Raw genomic sequence first — 22,219 nt, 5'->3', positions numbered from 1 at the left:
GTATGTCACCTGAATAGACTCAGTCAGCCGTAGAAGTAGAAGCAATTATCCCCTTTTTCCAGTTGAGGAAATTAAAGTTAAAAAAGCAAAGGAAGCTGGGCGTCGGTAGACGATGCCTTTAATCCCCGCACTCGGGAGGCAGAGGCAGGCGGATCTCTGTGAATTCGAGGCCAGCCTGGTCTACAGAGCGAGTTCCAGGACAGGCTCCAAAGCTAAACAGAGAAACCCTGTCTTCCAAAAAGAAAGAAAAAAAGAAAAGGAAGAGAGGGAGGAAGGGAGGGATCAAGAAAACTATTGCCACTTCCAGAAACCAAGGTCCCACCGAGATTAACTGAGCTCTGAACCCATTTAAAAAAACAAAAGCAATGTGAGCTCATATTTGAACTCAACCATATACAAGCCACGCTTTATTTGGGCATCAGAGGCATATCAGCAAACAAAGTGAAGTCTTCGCCACATTAGAGGCCAAGACGATGTGAAAATAAGCAAGGAAAGTCATTATGTGCAAAGGTGCCGACTGTAGCCCTGGCTGCATTATTCCCGGGCCATTTCACACTCTGCCCTCTGCACCTTCAAGTGCCTGCAGTGCTGGGTCCCATGCCACCACCCTGTACCCGAAAGCTGAAGTGAGTTTGGATCACCGGGGTCACCATAGTGTGTCAACAGACCTAACCCTGAACACACTCCTAGACACGACGCCACATCTCTCTGGGGCTCGGCTTCCCTTAACTTAAACTGGGTGCTCTGGGGTAGAATGAGGTTATCTCCAAGTTTTCTTTCAGCTGTAACATCCCTCCAAGTCAGAATAAATAATTAATAATAATAAAAAATCTGAGGCCAGCAACGTAAGTTCAGTGGGTAAAGGCACTTGCCGACATGCCTGATGACTTGAGTTCAATACACAGAACCCACAGAATAGAAGGAGAGAACTGAGTCCCACAAGGTGTCATTTGACCTCTGCATGTCAGCTGTGGCAAGAACACACACACACAGACAGACACACACACACTCAGACACACACAGAGACAGACAGACACACACAGACACACACAGACATAGACACACACAGACATAGACACACACACAGACACACACACACACACTCAGACACACACACAGACATAGACACACACACAGACACACAGAGACAGACACACACACACTCAGACACACACACACAGACATAGACACACACACAGACACACACACAGACATAGACACACACACACTCAGACACACACACACAGACATAGACACACACACAGACACACACACAGACATAGACAGACACACACAGAGACACAGACACACACAGACACTCAGACACACACAGACACACACACAGAGAGACACACACATACACACACAGACACACACACACTCAGACACACACACACTCAGACACACACACACAGAGACAGACAGACACACACGCACAGACACACACACACACTCAGACACACACACACACACACACACACTCAGACACACACACACACACAGAGAATTCCAAAGAGAAAAAAAACCAAGCAGGGAGATATTTCAGACTCAAGGATGGAATACAGCACAGTCATGAAATGCTCACCAGCTTTAAACTGTCGATGAAACTGGAGGAGATATTTGGAGCAAAGTCCCCTGCCCATGCTGTTGTAGGCCCTAGTCAGCCCTTGCTGTACCCAGCCAATCAGGCATGGGTGCCTGACCCTGCAGGAGTGTCCCTTCCCCCACCCTGGTCACATGGTTGACCGCTACCGAACCCCAGAAGTCAATCTCCAATGCCCCAAATACTGTTCAGCCTGGAAGCCACAGAAAGCCTTCCTGCTACCCAAAGGGAGCCGAGCCAGGGGCTCTGGCCTTCCTGCGATTTGGAGCCTGGAGTCCACTGCTGAGAAACACACGGTAAGTCTGCAGCTTAAAGCGTCATAGACAAAGTGTGTTTTTCTGAGTGTTGAAGTGTGATTGTCACACACGCTGACCCAGAATGCTAGACAAACTCACCTTTCCTGTGAGATTTATACTGTATTGCAGTGCCTTGAGTTCACTGGTTTGGAGCGTGGATTCTCCAAATCTCCCAGAACCCAAGGGGATCGCTTCAGCTTGCTTCCATCCAATGAAAGCAAGTTTCTTTCATTCCAGGCCTGTGTTTCTGTCTGTCTTTACAATGCTTGGCAACACTTAAGAAGCATCCAGAAGGCCGAGGCTTGCCTCTTCTCTGCCTGCAAGTTGTAGAGGAAGGTGGGGACTATTAGTGTAACCCTGGAATGGAGACAGCATTGCTTACTTTTCATTCTGCATTTTCATTTCTCGGTTGTGGATATGATACCTGGCATGATCACTGTCAATTGCTCAGGGACATTTCATTTTCTTGCTTTTCTCTGCTGGAGAACAGGCGTTTACTTGGCAGGCCCGAGGACGAATGAGCCTCCAGTTGGAAGGTGGCCTTTCTCCGGTTTCCTTCTTTGGTTTGTTTGAGTTGGGGGTCTCGTGTGTCCTAGGCTGTCCTGGAACTAGCTATGTAGCACAGGCTGGTCTTGAACTCCTGATCCTCCTGCCTCCATCTTTCAAGTGTTGCAATGACAAGCATGCGCAACCTTACCCACCTCCCTTTGCCTAGTTTCTAACTCGGCTTCCCACGGCCTGGCGCGATCCTGTGCCGTTTTTTGTCGGTTCATTTGATAAAATTATGAGTGTAATACAAGCGCTCTCTAGGTAGTTCATGTCCAGAGCCACGGCTGCCTAGTACTGAGGACGAGTCAGCATCCTTTGCCTTCCTTCCCTAATAATCAGGTCCTTTTTTCCGTCCCGACTGTGTCCCTTCCCCTGCCTCACACATCTGAATGGGCTTGCCTGAATCGATATGCCCAGTGGATGGGGTGGGAAGTAGGAGTTTCCAGCTGGCAGATGACTCTGCCACTAAGGTTTTGATGGTCATGAGGTGCTGTGTAAATTTAAGGATGGCTGCATCATTGCTTGAGTGGGGGGGTGTTTGGATGTCCAGGGTATCACTGACTCAGCCACTCAAGTTTGCAGTATCTATCTTGCTAGGAAGGTTTTAGATTATTCTTGAGGCTCCTAGATTCCCGGTTGGCAGCAGGGACTTGGAAAGGTGTTGGCCAGTATCTCAGAACAAACGAAAATTTGATCTGAACAGTGAACCATGCTCAAGGTCAAGGTGATTTGGGACCCAAGGTGGGTGGGGAAATGATGGTCTCTAGTTGGTCATGGGAGGACCTGGAGATAGGAGAAATCTGTCCTTGCATCTCTTCTGTTTGCCGCCTGCCAGGGCCATGGCCTTAAGTCTTTTGGTAACATCACAGTGGGCAGTTGTAGGGTTCACACTCCAGACATAATCCACTCTAATCAGCTGAAGGTGTTGTATAGGGTTCTGAGCTGTGGTGAGGACAGGAATTCAGTTAGGGCTCAGGGAGAGCCTGGATCCCAAAAGCGGGAGACTGGCGAAAGCCTATGCCAGACCCTCCCCTTCACTCCTCCCCCCCCCTACTCCCTTGGGCTTAGGGATCAGAAAGAATTAAACTTGAACACAGGCTCCACCAGAGCCAGCCCTATGACTCGGGACAAATGATTTAAGTCTCCAGGTTGCAATTTCTTAGTCTTTTTTCAGTGTGTGTGTGTGTGTGTGTGTGTGTGTGTGTGTGTGTGTGTGTCCACATATCAAGCTCGAAGCCATTATGGGCTACATGAGATACTGTGTTGGGGGAAAAAGAAAGGTAGACATTTGATGAAGGAGAAAGCTGCAATTTAAAAATAAGAATATATTTGATTTATCATCATCATCGTCCTCACGTGTGTTGTCATGAGAGTCTGTGGAGTCCATTCTGTCTCTCCACCTTTATGTGGATTTGGGGAACTGAACTCAGTCCCCAGGCTTTGGGGGCAAAGCTCTTACCCAGAGCCACCTCCCTGGCCACCACTGGGATCTTAGATGGCTCATCTTAAAGGGAGATGGTCCATGAGTTATGTTAGGGGAAATGTGGGGAGTTCCAGGAATGGGTTGGGATTTTCTCAGAACAGGGCTAACTCTTCATTTAGGTTCTTATCTGGGGCTTCCCAGATGTGTTAGGATGTCGAGATGAGATTCGTAACAGCAGAGGGCAATTTTGCAACGCTAATGAGCCGGAGCTGTCACTGCAATGAAGAGAAGGAGAGTCAGCAGTCTTGGCGGTCTGTCGCCCAGGTCGCTAAGTGCCACTTCCCCTTGCCACTTGCCTTTTCTTCTAGCCTCCTTCTCTCCGTCCCCAGGACAGTTACTTCCATCAGTGATACTGATGGTGCAAGCCTTTATTCCCACCACTCAGGGGGCAGAGCAATTAACAACCAACATGGCCTTGACAATGGTCAGTCATAATGGACTGCCTGCTCAAACATACAGATGGCATATCTATATCAGCCATCGAGCATATAGACAACAGCCAAACAGGTATCACGCTTGCTGGCACAAGCAATTGATTATGTTTTGTTACTGTTGTTTGTTTTTGAGTTAGGGGTCTCACTATAAAACCCTAGTGGCTCCGGGATTCACTGTGTAGACCAGGCTGGCCTCACACGCAGAGGTCTGCCTGCCTCTGCTCCTGAAGCCTGGATTGAGACAGGTGTGCCGCCATGCTTAGCTTTTGTTATTTATTTCCTACTGTACAAAAGGGTTTGAACTTGCAAAGTGTGGCGGTGGTGAACACACCAGGTGCTGTGGTGAACACCTTTAATCCCAGAGCTCAAGGGGTGGAGACAGGCCTATCTGTGAGAATTAGAGATGCATTTGCTCTGCACAGAGAATTTCAGGCCAGCTAATGTTACATCCTGAGACCTTGTCTCACAGCAGCAACAGAATAAAACTGGGGAAAGTAACAATGGACACTTTGTATCAGTAGTTCATAGTTATCGATTCAGGTGTTCCAAATCTTTTCTTGTCAAGTTTGACAGTTCTGTTATTTTTATGCTGGGTGTATGTCTTTAGACACCTTTAGGTTAAGAACCCTATGTAGTTCCCCAAACAAACAATCTGGTTTTGAATTTCTCTTTCTCCACTTTAACAGACATTTAGATCTTAGTGCCTCAGCTCCATATATGTGGAGTGGTACCAATGGTTACCTGTGAGGCTCAGTAGTTGAACACTTGCTTAGTTTAGATAGGCAAAGCCTTCATGGTGCACGATTTTAATCCCACCACTTAGAGGCAGAGGCAGGCAGATTTCTGCATTTTCAGACCAGCTTTGTCTATATACTGAATTCCAGACCAGCCAGGGTTATACACAAACTTTGTCTCAAAGTCAACAAATTAATTTTAAATGGTCAGGCGTTGGTGGCACACACATTTGATCCCAGCACTCTGAAAGCAGAGGCAGATGGATCTCTGTGAGTTTGAGGCCAGCTTGGTCTGGATAGTGAGTTCCAGAGCAGCCAGGGCTACACACAGAGAAACCATGTCTCAAAGAAACAAAACAAAACTAAACAAACAAAACAAAACAACAACAAAACAAAGGTAAGCAAGGTTTACAGTGGTGGTCCATGCCTTTATTCCCACCACTCAGGAGGCAGAGGCAGGGGGATCTCTACGAGTTAGATAGAGGCCAGCCTGGTTTACAGATCCAGTTCCAGGACAGCCAGGGCTACACAAAGAAGCCCTATCTTGAAAAAAGAAACAAAACAAAACAAAAACAAAAACAAACAAAAAAAAAAAAAGGCAAGGCTCTGGTCTGCATCCTCAGTGGAGGTAAATTAATACTAATAGTACCAATACACGGACACTCAAAATACTGTATTAATGCTATCCATTATCATCCATATTTTATCTTTTTAATTTACAATTTTATTTTATTTCATGTGCATATGTGTATTCTGGCAAACATGCACACAGATTTGTTGCACACATGGAAGCCAAAGGTCAACCTAGGGTACCATTCCTCAGCATGCCATCTATCTTGTGTTTTAAGAAAAGTTTTCTCATATTTACCCGGAATTCTCAAATTCAGCTAGGCTGGCTGGCCAGTGAGCCCCAGGAGAAAGCCCTGTCTTTCTCCAACTCCCCGTCCCTGGAATTACAAGTGTGCTTTACCACATCTGACTTTTAAAAGGTGGGTTTGGGAGATCAAACTCTGCTAGCAGGGCAAGGCTTTACCAACCGGGCCATCTCCCTGGCCCGCCATACCCTTCAGGATTCTGAAGCTGTGTTGGTTTTTTCCTTCGTAGGGATGAAGATGGAAGAGGAGAAGGCTGGGGTCAGAAAGCTGGATCCTACAATCTACAGGAGGAGACAGCCAGGTCAAGGTACCGACACTCTGAGAACCTGGTGAAATTCCCACAAGGGCCTGAGAATTCCTGGGGTGTTACAGTTATCAGCGCTCCTAACTGGAGGCTGGAGAGAGCTGTCTCTTTCCTTGGCTCTTGGAGTGTGTCCTTGAAGCTGGTGGGGACCAGTCTACTGTGTCCCTGCAGACAGGTCCATTTCAGACTCACTGCCTACTAAGTAGCTCTGACTGTGGCCCAATGCCAAGCCATGAGCTTACTTTAAAAACATTACGATGGTCAGGTGGTCCTGGTGCTCGCCTTTAATCCGAGCTCTAGAGAGGCAGAGCAGGCAGATCTCTGAGTTCGAGGCCAGCCTGGTCTACAGAGCTAGAAGAAACCCTGTCTCAAAAAGACAACACTCTACCACCCCCCACTCCCCCTACCCCACCCCACCCCCAAAAAAGAAAAAAAAAATGCCAGGTTGGGAAGATGGACTTAGAGGGTAAAGCATGTGCTGTGTGCTGTGCAAGTGTGGAAACCCGAGTTTGGCTGCCCAGGACACTTGTAAACGTTGTGTGAGTGTGGTGCAGACCTGAACCTCAGCACTCGGGGGCAGAGGGCAGAGACAGGGAGTCCCTAAAGTACGCTGTCTAGGTAGACTAGCTCAGTCGTCCAGCTCTGGGTGCCCAGGGGAATAATGGTGAGAGTAATTGAAAGGGTGTCGTACACCAGTCTCGGGCCTCGGCAAGCACACCTGTGTGCTAACGTGCAAATGCATACCCCCCCCACACCCCCAACTAATGTTTTGTGTCATGACATTTTTTTGTAACTCACTTGTGCAGCTTTTGAGGTGTGGACTTGGTAGCTGACATGTCACACCACGGCGGTAAACTACTGAACTGGACATGTCTCCAGGGACCACATGACTGGGCATGTCTGGGTGGATTAGGACGGAGGTCTCCCAACATGCAGCCATTGAATTTACCAACGCCCCCAGCTATGATCAATGACAGACACCAACGTTACATTTAGTAGATTCTAAAACCAACGGCTGGGTTAGTTAGAGCCTGCTCAGGGCTGCCGGGCTCTTTCTGTTGATGCAGAATTGTGGGCCCTCAAGTCTGTGGTGAGGGGTCCCTGGCTTAACAACGCGTGATGTGATTTGTGTGTGTGGTTACGTGCACACACGTGAGTGTGGGTGTCCTCAGTCTAGAGGAGGGTAGCAGTTACAGGCAGGTTACTGTGAGCTGTTGGCATGGGCGCTGGGAACCGTACTCGGGTCTTCTACAAGAGCAGTGTGTGATCCGAACGTCTGAGACGCGATGTTTTCATTTTACAGCGATAGGGAAGCAAAAGCATTCAGGATTCTGTGTTTGGGTTTATTTTCCCGGGCTTGTTGGTTGCCGTTGCTGTGCAGAGACAAGAAGGAGGCCCCCGCTGCCACCACTGTGTGTGCATTCTAACAGAGCTCCATGCCTGGAACACCAGTTGGGTTCTGTTTTCCTGAGTGTTGGGGGTCTGCCTCTGTCCAGGCAGCCACGTCTTCCGTGTTGCTTCTGAAGCTGTCTCTGTAACTGGTTTAGTCATTGACTCTCCTGCTTTCTCCACAGATTTCCCTTCAATACATATTGGGTTTCCAGTCCCCAGTTACTCTCAGAGAAAAAGTGACTCAAAGGGACATCTTTCAGGCCTGCAAAAAGTCCAGTGGACCCTGCAGCCAGACAAACCACAGCAGGAACTGGCTAGCCCAGGGATCAGGGCCAGCAGCCCAGGAGGCGGCATGGATTTTACCAAAAGGACACGTAAGTTCCTGCAAGGGCTTGTTGCTGGTGGATGGCCAGGTGAGGTTTCTCTGTAGAATATGGGTGACATGCCACGGCTCAGTGTTGACTCTCAGGGTTCCACACTCCCCCCTCACTGACACAGATAACTTGTGGCTCTGCCCTCTCTCTGTGATGTTGAGAATTGTGCTCTGGCTCAGTGCTTGTCTAGCTCAGAGCAAGTTCTGGATCTGATGCCCAGCCCATGAGCCGGGCGGGCACGGTGGTCATGGGTTTGTAGCTCTGGGCGCTGGGAGCTGCTCTATCTGGCTGAGGTCTGCAGAGGTGACTTCCTTTGATGATGCTCCACCCACTTGGGTTTTTTTTTTTTTTTTAACCTGTGCTTTTGGTGTCAAATCCCCAAATCACCTTTGGGACTATTGTCAAGGTGATTTCCCTCTAGGTTGGAGGGGACTTCTGTGGCCTGGAAATTTAAAGAGCATTTTTTCCATTTGTTTTGCGGGTGGAGGTTTGTGCTGTGCTGAAGGTGTGGAGGTCAGAGGACAGCTTGTGGGAGTGAGTTCTGGCCAGGGAGCCAGAGATCACACTCAGGTCGTTGACCACATCCCGCCAGACTGTGGTTTGGAAGTTTTCACTCTGGAGTGTTTTATCTGTTTTGAGATGGTTCTTGTGGATGGTATGAAGGTGTCTGGCTTCGTTTTATTCGTTTTTCCGCAGCGAATATCCACTGTTTACCAATGCTGGTTACTAAAGTGACTGTTCTTTCCCTGTTGCATATTCTTGCTACCCTGGCTAAACACCGGCTGGCTCCACATGCCTGGGCGTACTTCAGGCCTTCTCTGTCTTCTTTGTTGCATTGCTTTTATTTTATTTTATTTTGCTGTTGCTGTGTGTCAGTGCTGTGCTGTTTTGATTTACTGCAGCTCTGCGGTACAATCTGAAGTACTTACCGCAATCTTGGTTAACCCTCTCGTCACCCTGGGAGAGAGGTATATCATTATCCCACGGTTATTTTAGGAAAGCAAAGTTCAAAGGCACAAAGCATAATACACCCTGTAATTAGTGAAGCTGGGAATTAACCTTCGACTTCAAAGCCTGTATGAGTGTTACTCTCTGTCAGTGGTCAGAGAAAGAGAGGCTGGTTGGGAATAAAGGGAATGATTAGCATATCCTCTCCCTCCCTCCCTCTCCCCCTTCCTTCTTCCTTACCTTTCTCTTTTCCCAGTGTGAATACAATTTAGGAGCTCAATTTTTATAGATTGTTCAAGCTGCATTCAGGCCTAGAATGTGCAATGACTAGAACCCTCAAGCCGCAATGCGCTCGGACAAGAGATGAGCTTTCAGCCCTGGAAAAGCATCTCTCTTTTCTTTCTTTCTTCCTTTTTTTTTTTTTTTTAACTATTTTTTGTTATTATTTTTTCTTATTTTACATGTCAATCCAGTTCCCTCACCCTCCCATCCCCCCATCCCCCCCAACCCCCTTTCCATCCCAAAAAGCATTTTTCTTGTCTGAGAATGTTTTGCATGCCATAGAAGCAAGAGCCTTAGGTGCACAAGTTCATCTCCACCCTTCCCAGATGCTGATGAGAACTTGACCCAAGACCCAGGCAGGTGGGGATGTCCCAGGATTCAGTCTGTAGGGGGAGGCTGTGGTGGATGGCCAGATGCCCGGGTCCTCTCAGTGGGGAGGTATTTCCAGGGACGAGAGAGGCAGGTCTTCCAGCACTAAGATCATGTCTGTTCCATGTGAACCGGCTGCCTGGCCACACCAGACTGTCAGGGTTACCAAATAAGACACAGATAAAGGACTTGGCTCAGTCCATGGTGCTGAGCCAGCTCTACTTACACACATCATTAACCCACATTAACATCACAGAGCCCGCCGGGTGTTGGAGATGCATGCCTTTAGTCCTAGCACTTGGGAGGCAGAGGCAGGTGGATCTCTGTGAGTTCAAGGCCAGCCTGGTCTGCAGAGCGAGTTCCAGGACAGGCTCCAGAGCAACACAGAGAAACCCTGTCTCAAAACAAAAACAAAAACAAAAAACCAAAACACAGAGCCCAAGCCTTTCCCCCATGAGCAGACATTTTCAATGGTCAGCCTTCCTGCTGCTGATGCTTATAAACTCCTTCTGATGGGAGGGCAAGAAAAAAATTTTCTTATATTTACTGTTATAAGGCCATTTGAAAAAAAAAAAAAATCCAAATTGGGGCCGATGAGATGGCTTAGCAAATAAGAGCTCTGGCTGCTCCTCCAGAGGACCTGGGGGTGATTTCCCAGCACCCATGTGGTAGCTCACACTTGTCTATAATTCCAGGTCCAGGGGATTCAATGCCCTCTTCTGCATCTGCAGGCACCAGGCATGCAGCTAGTATTCAGACATACATGTAGACAGAACACCCACACACATACAATAAAAACAATTAAAAGAAAGGGAAAAAAACCAAAACCACTCCAGGATAAAGGAGAAGAAAGGCTATTTCCCATATAGATTCTGGAGCCTCCGAGATCCCAGACTTTAGAAGCAAGAAGTCTTTCATGTTGACCTTCCTTCCTTTCCTAAAGTGCTTGCTCTCTCTCTCTCTCTCTCTCTCTCTCTCTCTCTCTCTCTCTCTCTCTCTCTCTCTCTCTCTGGCAGAGTCTCATGTAGCCCAGGATGAGCCCTAACTTGTTATGTAGCCCAGGCCAGCCTTGAACTCCTGATCCTCTTGCCTCTACCTCCCAAAAGCTAGGATCAGTGGTGCCAGGGACCAAACCCAGGGCTTTGTGCATGTTAGGCGAGTGCTCTCTACCAATGAGACACACACACACATATACACACGCCACCACCTAACCCTCTTGCCCTGTTTCTGATGAGCAAGAACAAGAGGTTAATTTCTCTCTACATCTCCTCTACCCCAGAGTCTCTGAGACAGGCTGATTCAAACACACACACAAAGATGAAATACCTTGAGAAAAAGGCGAGTTGGATAGGAACAGGTTAATTTCATTCACAGCTTCATTCCATTACCAAAAGTAATGAGGACAGGAACTCAAGCAGGGCAGGAATCTGGAGGCAGGGGCTGATGCAGAGGCCATGGAGGGGTGCTGCTTACTGGCTTGTTCCCCATGGATTGCTCAGCCTGATTTTTTTGTAGAACTCAGGACCACCAGCCCAGGGATGGCCCCACCCACAATGGGCTGGACCCTCCCCAATTAGTGAATCAATCACTAATTAAGAAAACATTCTACCCATTCTACCGGTCTGCCCACAGCCGGAATTATGGAGGCATTTTCTTAATTGAAGTTCCCTCCTTTCAGGCAACTTTAGCTTGGGTCAAGTTGCCAGAAAATTACCCAGTGTGGGTTTCCTTTTAAAAGGATTTATTTTATTTTATTTTCTATGTGGATCTTCTTGTAAGCATCCCAACTTTCCAGAGCTAGACTTGTAGACAGTTGTGAGCTGCCTGCTACATTCTGGTGTTGGTAACTGAACTCTGCCTCCAAACTCAGGTCCTCTGAAAGAGCAACCAGTGATCTTATCCCCTGAGCCACCTCTCCGGTGGTCCAAGCAGGCCTTAACTCACAGCAATCCTCCTGCCTTAGCCTCCCAAGTGATAAAATACCAGGCCTACCTATATGACTCTTCTTTCATTTTAAAAAAGATTTATTTGTGTTTACTTCATGTATATGTGTGTGTGCCTGAGTGTACATGTGTGTACATGTACATGTAAGTGCCCACCAAAGCCAGAAGAGGGTGTTCAAGCTCCCGGAACTGGAGTGACAGGCAATTGTGAGCTACCTAATATGGATGGTGGGAATTTAACATGGGTTTTCTACAAGAGTAACAAGTACTCTTAACCACTGAGCTATCTGCCCCATCCCCTGTGCCCAGATGGGTGAATGCCTCCGCTATCTTGGCATTTCAAGAAATAACCTCTTTAGCCGGGTGGTGGTGGTGCACGCCTTTAATCCCAGCACACAGGAGGCAGAGGCAGGTGGATCTCTGTGAGTTCAAGGCCAGCCTGGACTACAGAGTCAGAGGAACAGGGCTCATTATACCCACACAGCCCAGCAGATCCAAAGAGGACAGAAATGGTCAGTTAAGGCCATCTGTGGTAGATTTTTGCTATGGTCAGCATTTCTGTCAAGCACCCTTCCAGGGTGACCTCCTATACCCTAGAGCAAGCTCTGGAAGAGAGGGCCTGCTCAGACCTTGCTTCCTTTAGGGTACAGTTCATCCACAAGAGGTCAGCTTCAATGGGCAGCCAAGTCTCAAGAGAGAGCCAGGGGAGGGAGGAGAGACTTCTAAGAATCCGGTCTCTGCCAGGGGAATGTGTGTGAGCTCTCAATGTAGAGCAGGAGAGCGTATCACTCAAGGCAGAGGGATAGCCAGACTTGAGCTGGAGATGCAGGGAGCTTGAGTCAGCTTTCCAGCAGCGCAGGGCATGCCTAGCCATATTCCTCTTTCCTGCCCCCACCTATGTGTTCATCCCAGGAAGCGTCAAGAACGGCCAGCTACCCGAGAGACCCAACTCAACCTTCCAGACATGGATCAGATGTCCAAAACTACTCCTGACCTAAATAGGTTATGACCAGTGACATAAGTCACACGTTACCCAAAGACAGCTTTCAGGGGGCGGGAAACAGGCTGGGCAGATGTCCCCAGAGCCATCTGCCGCAGGAGGCAGGAGGGATTCCTGTGAGAACAAATCTTCAGGCTCTCTTCCCCTGCCTTGGAGTTTATGTGCAGTGTCAGGAAAAGAAATTTTATCAGCCGTGAAACCGGGTCAAGGGGTTTCCCAGTCCTCTCTCAAAGATTCCCTTCGCTTGTCAAGAATGACCCTGGCACCCTCGGGTTCTGCCTCCCAGTCCCCGTATCCTGTGGCCCTGTGCCACCCACACAGCATCAGGCACCCCACAACTCCATCCCCAGCTCCTGGTCCCTGGCTCTTGGGTACTTAGCTCCTTTCTTGGGGCAGCTGATCTCTCACCCATGTGCTCCTGAGTGTTAGTCAAATTCACTCACCCAGAAAGTATTTGTGAGTGCCCGCGCTGTGTAAGCCCTGGGTCAGTGTGATGAGAATGGGGGAGACCCTGCACGCTAAGCAGGGGCAGACACTCAGGTAGGCTCCTCAGAGCCTGAGGTCACTGACGTGTGGGTGTCTCTAACTGCTCCCCAAGGCTTCCCCAGGCTTCTTGCCAGGTTTGTGTCACCAAATCACCCTGAGCTCTGCCCGAGCAATGGGTGGCCGTCCTCATCTAGAAAGAGAGCCGCTCTCTGTGCTTCCAAAACAAGCTCAACCCTGCCACACACACTTCCCTGCCAGTCCTCCTCCTCCTCTCCTCCTCCTCCTCTCCTCCTCCTCCCTCCTCCTCTCCTCCTCCTCCTCTCCTCCTCCCCTCCTCCTCTCCTCCTCCTCTCCTCCTCCTCCTCCTCTCCTCCTCCTCTCCTCCTCTCTCCTCCTCCTCTCCTCCTCCTCCTCCTCCCCTCCTCCTCCTCTCCTCCTCCTCTCCTCCTCCTCCTCTCCTCCTCTCCTCCTCCTCCTCCTCCTCCTCTCCCTCCTCCTCCTCCCTCCTCCTCCCCTCCTCCTCCTCCTCCTCCTCCTCCTCTCCTCCTCCCCTCCTCCTCTCCTCCTCCTCCCCTCCTCCTCCTCTCCTCCTCCTCCTCTCCTCCTCCTCCTCCTCCTCTCCTCCCTCCTCCTCTCCTCCTCCTCTCCTCCTCCTCCCTCCCTCCTCCTCCTCCTCCTCCTCTCCTCCTCTCCTCCTCCTCCTCCTCCCTCCTCCCCTCCTCCTCTCCTCCTCCTCCTCTCCTCCTCTCTCCTCCTCCTCCTCCTCCTCTCCTCCTCCTCCTCCTCCTCTCCTCCTCCTCCCCTCCTCCTCCCTCCTCCTCCTCCTCCTCCTCCTCCTCCTCCCTCCTCTCCTCCTCTCCTCCTCCTCCCTCCTCCTCCTCTCCTCCTCCTCTCCCTCCTCCTCCCCCTCCTCCTCCCTCCTCTCCTCCTCCTCTCCTCCTCCTCCTCTCCCTCCTCCCTCCCTCCTCCCTCTCCTCCTCTCCTCCTCCTCCCTCCTCTCCTCCTCCTCTCCTCCCTCCCCTCCTCCTCCCTCCTCCTCCTCCTCTCCTCCTCTCCTCCTCCTCCTCTCCTCCTCCTCCCCTCCTCCTCCCTCCTCCCCTCTCCTCCCTCCCCTCCCTCCTCCTCCCTCCTCCTCTCCTCCTCTCCTCCTCCTCCCTCCTCTCCTCCTCCTCCTCCTCCTCCTCCTCCCTCCTCTCCTCCTCCTCTCCTCCTCCTCCTCCTCCTCTCCTCCTCCTCCCTCCTCCTCTCCTCCTCCTCTCCTCCTCCCTCCCCTCCTCCTCCCTCCCTCCCTCCTCCCCTCCTCCTCCTCCTCCTCCTCCTCCTCCTCCCTCCTCCTCCCTCCTCTCCTCCTCCTCTCCTCCTCCTCCTCTCCTCCTCCTCTCCTCCTCCTCCTCCTCCTCCTCCCCTCCTCCTCCCTCCTCCCCCCTCCCCTCCTCCTCCTCCTCCTCCTCTCCTCTCCTCCTCCTCCTCTCCTCCTCTCCTCCTCCTCTCCTCCTCCTCTCCTCCTCCTCCTCTCCTCCTCCTCCTCTCCTCCTCCTCCTCCTCTCCTCCTCCCTCCTCCTCCTCCTCTCCTCCTCCTCCTCTCCCTCCTCCTCCTCTCCTCCTCCCTCCTCCTTCCTTTCCCTTCTTCCCCTCCTCCCCTGTCCCCTTCCTCCTTCCATCCCCTCCTCTTCCTCTTCTCTCTTTTTTCTTTTTCTTTTTCTTTTTCTTTTTCTTTTTCTTTCTTTCTTTCTTTCTTTCTTTCTTTCTTTCTTTTTTTTTGAGACAGGGTCTCCCGTAGCACAGGCTAGCCTTGAACCTCCCAAGATTTGGGCTTACAGGTGTGTGTGCCACTGTACCTAGCTTGCCTGAGTCTGTTCCCATAGTTGGGCCCACGGTATGTGGCTCTTGGAGTTGTAGAACAGAGGTGCTGCTATTTGTGGCATTTCACATGGTGAGGGCTAGTTTGCCACACGCTGTGTGTGTGTGGGGCCACAGCACCTTAGAGAAGCCCCTACTAAAGTGGCCATAATTGAAGCAAGGTGGTGGCGCATGCCTGGACCCCTGCGCTCGGGAGTGTGATGCAGGAGAATGCCACAAACTGGAGACTAGCCTGAGCTCCATAGCTAGATCACAAACCAACAGGGGATTGTAGCTCGGTGAACACAGGGCTGGCCTAGCATATCAGAGGGCCCAGGTTCAAGCCCCAGCATCCCCCCAAATGAGGCAACACACTGGCCATAGCCTTCTACAAGCATCTCAGACCCTGCTTGCTCTTCTAGCCTCAAATATGAAAGTGTGGTCAGGACCCAGGTGTGGGTCAGTATGTGGTGCGGTTATTAGGATCCCCAGGCCAACTCACCTGCACCAGGGGCTTTGTGTGTGGCTCTCACCATCCCAACTCTAAGACCTAAGGAGCTGGAGTTTGTATGGGGCCTGGGAGCCTGGGGGCCTGGGGACCTCTGATCAACTTTGCATGTGTAAGCACTGCTGAGCCAGACCCAGATTAAGAGTTGCTCAGAGAGCAAAGTAATTCCCCGGCAGGGTTCACGCACTGCCCGAAGTGACCGGTCCCCTGCTGTCCACGGGTTCTCAGAGAGCATCCACTAAGTGACAATTTGGCACTGTGTCTCAGTGGTGGGTACAAGCAGCAAGCCCTGGAATTGTGTTTAAAGCTGGGAAGGAAGCTAATCCAGCTTCAAGTGACACACTGGACCCCACAGCAAACACGCCCCCCAAACAACCTCAGCCTCCACCCAGCTCCCAAACAGAAAGAACAGGGCAGCCTGCTCACCTGCCACCAGAATCTTAAGACCTTAAGGAGGCCTTGTGTGTGTGTGTGAGAGAGAGAGAGAGAGTGTGTGTGTGAGTGTGTGTGAGTGTGAGTGTGTGTTGTGAGTGTGTGAGTGTGTGTCTGTGAGTCTGTATGTGTGTCTGTGAGTGTGTTGTGAGTGTTTTGTGAGTGTGTCTGTGAGTGTGAGAGTGTGTGTGTGTGAGAGAGAGTGTGTGTGTGAGTGTGTGTATGAGTGTGTGTTGTGAGTGTGTGAGAGTGTGTCTGTGAGTGTCTGTGAGTCTGTGTGTGTCTGTGTGTGTGTGTGTGTCTGAGTGTGAGTGTGTGTGTGTGTGAGAGTGTGTCTGGTCTGTGAGTCTGTATGTGTGTCTATGAGTGTGTTGTGAGTGTTTTGTGAGTGTCTGTGAGTGTGAGTGTGTGTGTGTGTGTGTGTGTGTGTGAGACTGGAGCCTCCAGGTCTGTGAGGAAGGGCTCACAGGGGCGGGGGCGGGGTGGAGGAGGGAGTGTAGCTCAGGGAGGGTGAGGGAGGAGCAGTTAGTTCTGGGTGTTCTCTTTCAGCCCTCAGCTGCCACCACCCGCCACCACCCGCTGCTCTGGGTTTGTTCTCCATGTTAAGCCTCCTCTCTCCTCACACCTCAGATTCCCCTGCCCTCTCCGCCCCTTTCTCTCACTTTAGCTCTTTTTTCACAGGGTTTCCAAGTAATCTCACAGCCCATTGCATATATTCCTCTCTCTCTCTCTCTCTCTCTCTCTCTCTCTCTCTCTCTCTCTCTCTAGCCGCAATCTCCCTCCTTCCCTCTCGTCCATCCTTCTCCTGCCCTCCTCCTCCCCGCCTCCCTTGCCGCTTAACTGGAACAAAAGTGAGTTGTTTTGTGTGTGGAAGAGGAAAACTTTGGAGCAGGCAGCAGCCAGGGAGACAGGCTGGGGCCAGAGGCAGCACCAACCCCAGGAGACTTCAGCACTCAGCTGTTCCAGGGAGCAGGTACGGACTGCCCAGACCTCTGCCCTGAGTACTTTCTAGTCTGTGTCCCCTCAGGGGCGCTCGCTCTGTCCTTTCATTTACCTTCTTCCTGGCCTTGAAGGATGTGGAAGATTCCAGATTTATGAAATATGGGGACCGAGGCCCAGGGGGTGGCATTGCCCTTGTTTCCAGAGAAGTGTGTCCTGATGTGGCTAGGCTTGGAGCAGCAGAGTGAAGGATGCTGCGGGCTAGGTCCAGATGTAGCCTTGCTGCGGTGAGCGCTGGCTTGCACAAACGTCCTGGGTCTGCTTCCCAGCAAGGCAAAACAAAAACAGAGCAGTGGCTATCCAACTCTGACCCCATGGTGAATTGTTTTGTCTCCTCAGAACCAAGCAGCCATAACTGTCTTTCAATTTGAAGGTGAAAGTATGTTTTTCAATGATTTTTTTTTTGCGGGGGGAGGGGCCTTTGATTTTTTGAGACAGGATCTCTCTTTGTAGTGCTGGCTGTCCTGGAACTCACTATGTAGACAAGACTGGCCTCAAATTCACAGAGATCCTCTTACATCTGCCTCCTGGGTGCTAGGGTTGAAGACATTTGCCACTATGCCTACAGGAATGATCCTTTTCTTTTCTTTGAACCAAATTTCCTTAAAGTTAAAGCCAGTGAAATAAGTTTAAAAGAATAGAAAAATTTCAAAATCCAATGCATCGGAATCAGTGAGTCCGGTGTGGGTGCACACACACATATGTTCCTAGCAGTTTCTGCTAGGAAAATGGTCTAACTTGTGTAGACTGTGCTGCCCGGAGAGCGCCGAGAGCCCCGAATCCGCTGCATGAGTGTCTTAGGGACATTTAAAGGGCAAACTCGGATGCTGCGGTGGCTGAGGATGGGGTGTTCTGAGGCAACAGAGGAGGAAGACACTGAGGTGTAGGAGGGAATGTTTTGGCCAGAGCAGAAGGACCAGCAGAAAGGGCTCTAGCAGACTTCAAACCCAAATGCCCTTGTTCTCTCACAGAAGCGGGTAGGAGCTAAAGCCACTTACAGAGAGGCTTGAGGGTCGGGGGCCACTGAGGGGCACGGGAAAGGGACCGAACAACGGCAAGCAGAGGGCTGCACAGCCAAGAGGCTTTCTTCCATGGGCTCTGAGCGGGATGCTGGGGTTGGTGCGGGGTTGGTAAGGGCCTTCTTTCTGTGGTTTCGTGGATACGTGGCGACTGAGTGAGGTTCCTGTCCCGATGGACTAGGGACACACTGAGTGCCCTACGGCCTGGGCCTCCAGGCAGCAGAAATGAAGATGAGGTCAGTGCCAGGCTCTGCTACAGGGAGAGGTTAGGTGTGAAGTCCTTGAAAGCACTGTCAGTGGAGGATCTACTGATAGACAGAGGGAGGCGATAAGACGCCTGCAGGGAGGTGGGGGAGGGGGAGGGCCCAGGGATGCCTTTAGCCAAGACGCGGGTTATCCTCCGCCATCAACCCTCTCTCTGGCTCCGTGTTGCAGTCACACTACCCACGCATCCCGCATCCCCACCCAGGGCGCCTTCCCTGATGTGTCCAAGACACAGTTCAAATGCCTGTCTCAGAGGGGCCTTTTGTGGCCAGCGTACTTTCTACAGCCTGCCCCCTGGATTTTGTCTTTTTTTCCCCAGAGCACAAAGCACTATCGCAAATGGTCATATATGGGTCCGTTTACTCGCTTATTTTCCGTCTGTGCCACAGAACAACCTTAGCAAGCACTGCTTTGCTTTCCAGTTCTGAGGATGATGCCTGGCACAGAGCATGGGAAGAGGGAGGGAATGGGGGACAGAGGAGGTGACTTCCGGTGGGCCTCTGGTGAGGAGGCAGGGTACACAGGAATCAGGGCCTCCTTGCAGTGAGGAGAGAGCCCAAAGGACACTACTAGCCCAGCCTTCCCCTGACTGACTGTCTTCCCCCATCACTAACTGGCTTGGGCCCCGGTGGAGCCAGCCACCCTTCTACATTTTACGCCAAATGTAGTTGGGTCCGGCTGGATCCTGGGTCCTGCTGCCTCGGTGGCTTTGGCCGTTTCCCAGCCTTCACGGTCACTTATAAGACCGAATCCTTCCTTATCTCAAACACTCACACTGCGCCCACTGCAGAGTTCAGTTGACCGGGAACATGGACGGAGTCTTAGTGAGTCCAGAGACACTCATCGCTTCTGTGTGTCTGTGTCTGTGTGTCTGTGTGTGTGTGTCTGTGTGTGTGTGCGTGTCTGTGTGTGCGTGCGTGTCTGTGTGTGTGTGCGTATCTGTGTGTGCCTGTGTGTGTGTATCTGTGTGTGTGTGCATGTGTGTATCTGTGTGTGTGTGTCTGTGTGTCCTGTCCCTGTTGGCTCTGTGGCTCTGCAGGGCACTGGGCAGAGCCAGCTCCTTTCTTTTTCAGGGTCCCCGGCTGCTGAGCAGCTGCTGGACATCCTGGGGGAGGAAGATGAGGCTCCCAACCCCACCCTCTTCACAGAGATGGACACTCTGCAGCACGATGGGGACCAGATGGAGTGGAAGGAGTCAGCCAGGTGAGAAGGGGCTGGGATGGGTGGAGGGGTGTGTCCGGGCATAGGCCGGTGAGAGATGGTGCCTCACAGTTTGGGCTCTGTCTGGGAGCGTCCCCATTTGTGATTGAGTTCCTTCCCATCTGCCATTGTTGGTTGTTGGTGTCTAGAGCAAACGTAAGTGGTTGTTGTTGTCAAAGGAATGGAAATGCAAGAACTGAGCGTCTAGCTCATTTGGCAAAGAGCTTGACGGGAGCAATGAGACCCTGAGTTCTGCCCCCAGAATAACACAGTGGTGCTGTGTGCCGTAACCTCAGTGCCAGCCAGGAGGTAGAGAGAGGCAAACCCCAGGGGCGCATGGCCAGGCAGCCTAGCCTAAGTTCCAGGGTCTCTCTAAAGATGGTGGGCAGAACCTGAGGAACAAGCTTGCCCTCTCATCCTGAGACCTGCACACACCTGTGCGCGTGCGCATACACACACACACACACACACACACACACACACACAGATATCGCGGTAAATAAGGATCAGGATAAACAAATAGGCCGAATAGATGTTTATTCAGGGAGAAATAACTTACAACCTAGACCGATGAACACCAGGAAATTCAACCCGATCCTCTCCTGTCCGAGTCACGCCAGAAAGAGAGAGCCTTTCCTGGCCCCCTCCGACCTCCTTCCACAGGTCACTTCCGCCCATGGCTCCACCCCCAATGGGCGTGGTCAGTGCTACAGAAGGACTATCTCACTACACACACACACACACACACACACACACACACACACGAGGAGGTTACACAGAAAGATGGAATAGTGACACATAAGACCCTGGAAGACAACTATAACGTCATATATCTGTCATATATCCACACTAAATGCTGTGGAAGGAAAACTACCAGCCGGGCTGGAGTGCATGGGGTAGGGCGGGGGAACAGCAGCAGAATGGTCTGGGCGTGTGACCCTCAGCAGAAGTGGAACCATGGGAGAAAGCTGAGGAATTCCGGGCCTGGATAGTAGATGCGGTGCTGCCCAGGCAAGTGCCAGAACCAGAGCGTGTGCTCCTAGAACCCATGGAAAAGCTGGGCAGGAGTGGTGGTCACCTGTGGTCCCAGCACAAGAGGCTACTAGAGTAGCCACAATCTGTAGCTGAGCTCGGGGCTGGGGGGAAACATTGCATCAGTGAGTATAACGGGAAGCGATTGAGGGAGACTTCCAACGTCAACTTCAGCCCCCTTACCCCAAACATACATCCTCAGACATACCCCACATAAATACACATACACGCATGCATACCACACAGGCATGTACATGCTAAAAGTAAATAAAATAAAAGAGCATGGAGAGAGAGAGAGACAGAAAAAGAGAGAGAGCCATGTACAGGAGGAGGTGTTTTTAGTGTAGTGCTGGCTGTCCTGGAACTCGCTCTGGAGAGCAGGCTGGCCTCACACTCAGAGATCCTCCGCCTCCCGAGTGCTGGGATTAGAGGCGTGCGCCACCACCCATTGAGTAGTAATGTTTTAACCTCTGCTAGGCAGGGTGTTGTGCATGTGAGTGTTTTTTCCTGTCTTGGGGCACACATACCTCTGTGTGTATGTGTGTGTGTGTTTGTGTATGTGTGTGTGAGTGTATGTGTGTGCGAGTGTGTATGTGTGTGAGAGTGTGAGTATATGTGTATGAGTGTGTGTGCGTGCGTGTGTGAGTATATGTGTGTGAGTGTGTGTGCGTGTGTGTGCGTGTGCGTGTATATGTGTGTGAGTGTGTGTGTATGTGTGTGAGTGTGAGTATATGTGTGTGTGTGTGAGTGTATGTGTGTGTGTATGTGAGTGTGAGTGTGTGTGTGAGTGTATATGTGTGTATATGTGTGTGAGTGTATGTGTGTGAGTGTATATGTGTGTGAGTGTGTATGTGTGTGAGTGTGAGTGTATGTGTGTGAGTGTGTGTATGTGTGTGAGTGTATGTGAGTGTGAGTGTGTATGTGTGTATATGTGTGTGAGTGTGTGTAAGTATGTGTGTGAGTGTGTGTAAGTGTGAGTGTGAGTGTATGTGTGTGAGTGTGTGTATGTGTGTGAGTGTATGTGAGTGTGAGTGTGTGTGTGAGTGTATATGTGTGTATATGTGTGTGAGTGTATGTGTGTGAGTGTATATGTGTGAGTGTGTATGTGTGTGAGTGTGAGTGTATGTGTGTGTATGTGTGTATATGTGTATATGTGTGAGTGTGTGTGAGTATATATGTGTGTGAGTGTGTATGTGTGTATATGTGTGTGAGTGTGTGTAAGTATGTGTGTGAGTGTGTGTGTGAGTGTGAGTGTATGTGTGTGAGTGTGTATGTGTGTAAGTGTGTGTGAGTGTGTGTGTGTGTGTGTGTGGTGACTCCCTCATACCCAGCGCTAACCCATTTAACCAGTCTGGCCACAGTGCTTAGTCCCCGTACCCTACTTCCCTTGTCCTGGGACTCCATACACTCACCTGGCTTCCCGTGGTGTTGGAGACCCAAACCTAGTCCTCGCACGTGAATGCAAACACTTGACCCACTGAGCCGTTTCTCATGCAGGAAAAACCACTCTGATTTCATTAAAGTCCAAGCTGTGGCTATGACTCGGTTGGTAAAGTATATGCCTAGCATACACTAGGTCCTGGGTTCAATCCCCAGCATCACCCAAACCAAAGGTGGAAGCCCACAGCTGTAACCCCAGCACTGAGGAGAAAAGGTCAAGGTTGTCCCCAGCCACAGGGGCTGTGCAAGGCCAGACTGGAATACCAAACAAAGCATGATCACACTAAGATGAAATCAACTCATTTCCATCATGAGGGAGGGATTGACGCTAAGGAGTAAGGTTTGCCAGGTGGAGCTGCACTTTGGGCTATGGCAGAGGCCGAATAGTTAGTGTCTAATGGTTCACATGACTTC

General features: G+C 50.8%; 1 protein-coding gene across 1 annotated transcript in view; it reads left to right on the top strand.

Moving 5' to 3' along the window:
- Window positions 1-8,007: 8,007 nt before the first annotated feature.
- The window catches only part of Slc4a5 (solute carrier family 4 member 5), a 65,004-nt gene continuing 50,792 nt past the window's right edge, over window positions 8,008-22,219 (top strand). The window contains exons 1-2 of the mRNA XM_051203252.1: window positions 8,008-8,044; window positions 19,207-19,336. Coding sequence (XP_051059209.1) covers window positions 8,023-8,044; window positions 19,207-19,336 — 152 coding nt within the window. The 5' untranslated portion in view covers window positions 8,008-8,022. The remainder of the gene's footprint in view (window positions 8,045-19,206; window positions 19,337-22,219) is intronic.

The sequence above is a fragment of the Phodopus roborovskii genome, unplaced genomic scaffold, assembly GCF_943737965.1.
Source record: "Phodopus roborovskii unplaced genomic scaffold, PHOROB, whole genome shotgun sequence".
Classification (NCBI taxonomy): Eukaryota; Metazoa; Chordata; class Mammalia; order Rodentia; family Cricetidae; genus Phodopus; species Phodopus roborovskii.
The sequence above is the reverse complement of the archived record's forward strand: the minus strand, read 5'-3'. Positions and strand labels throughout refer to the sequence as shown.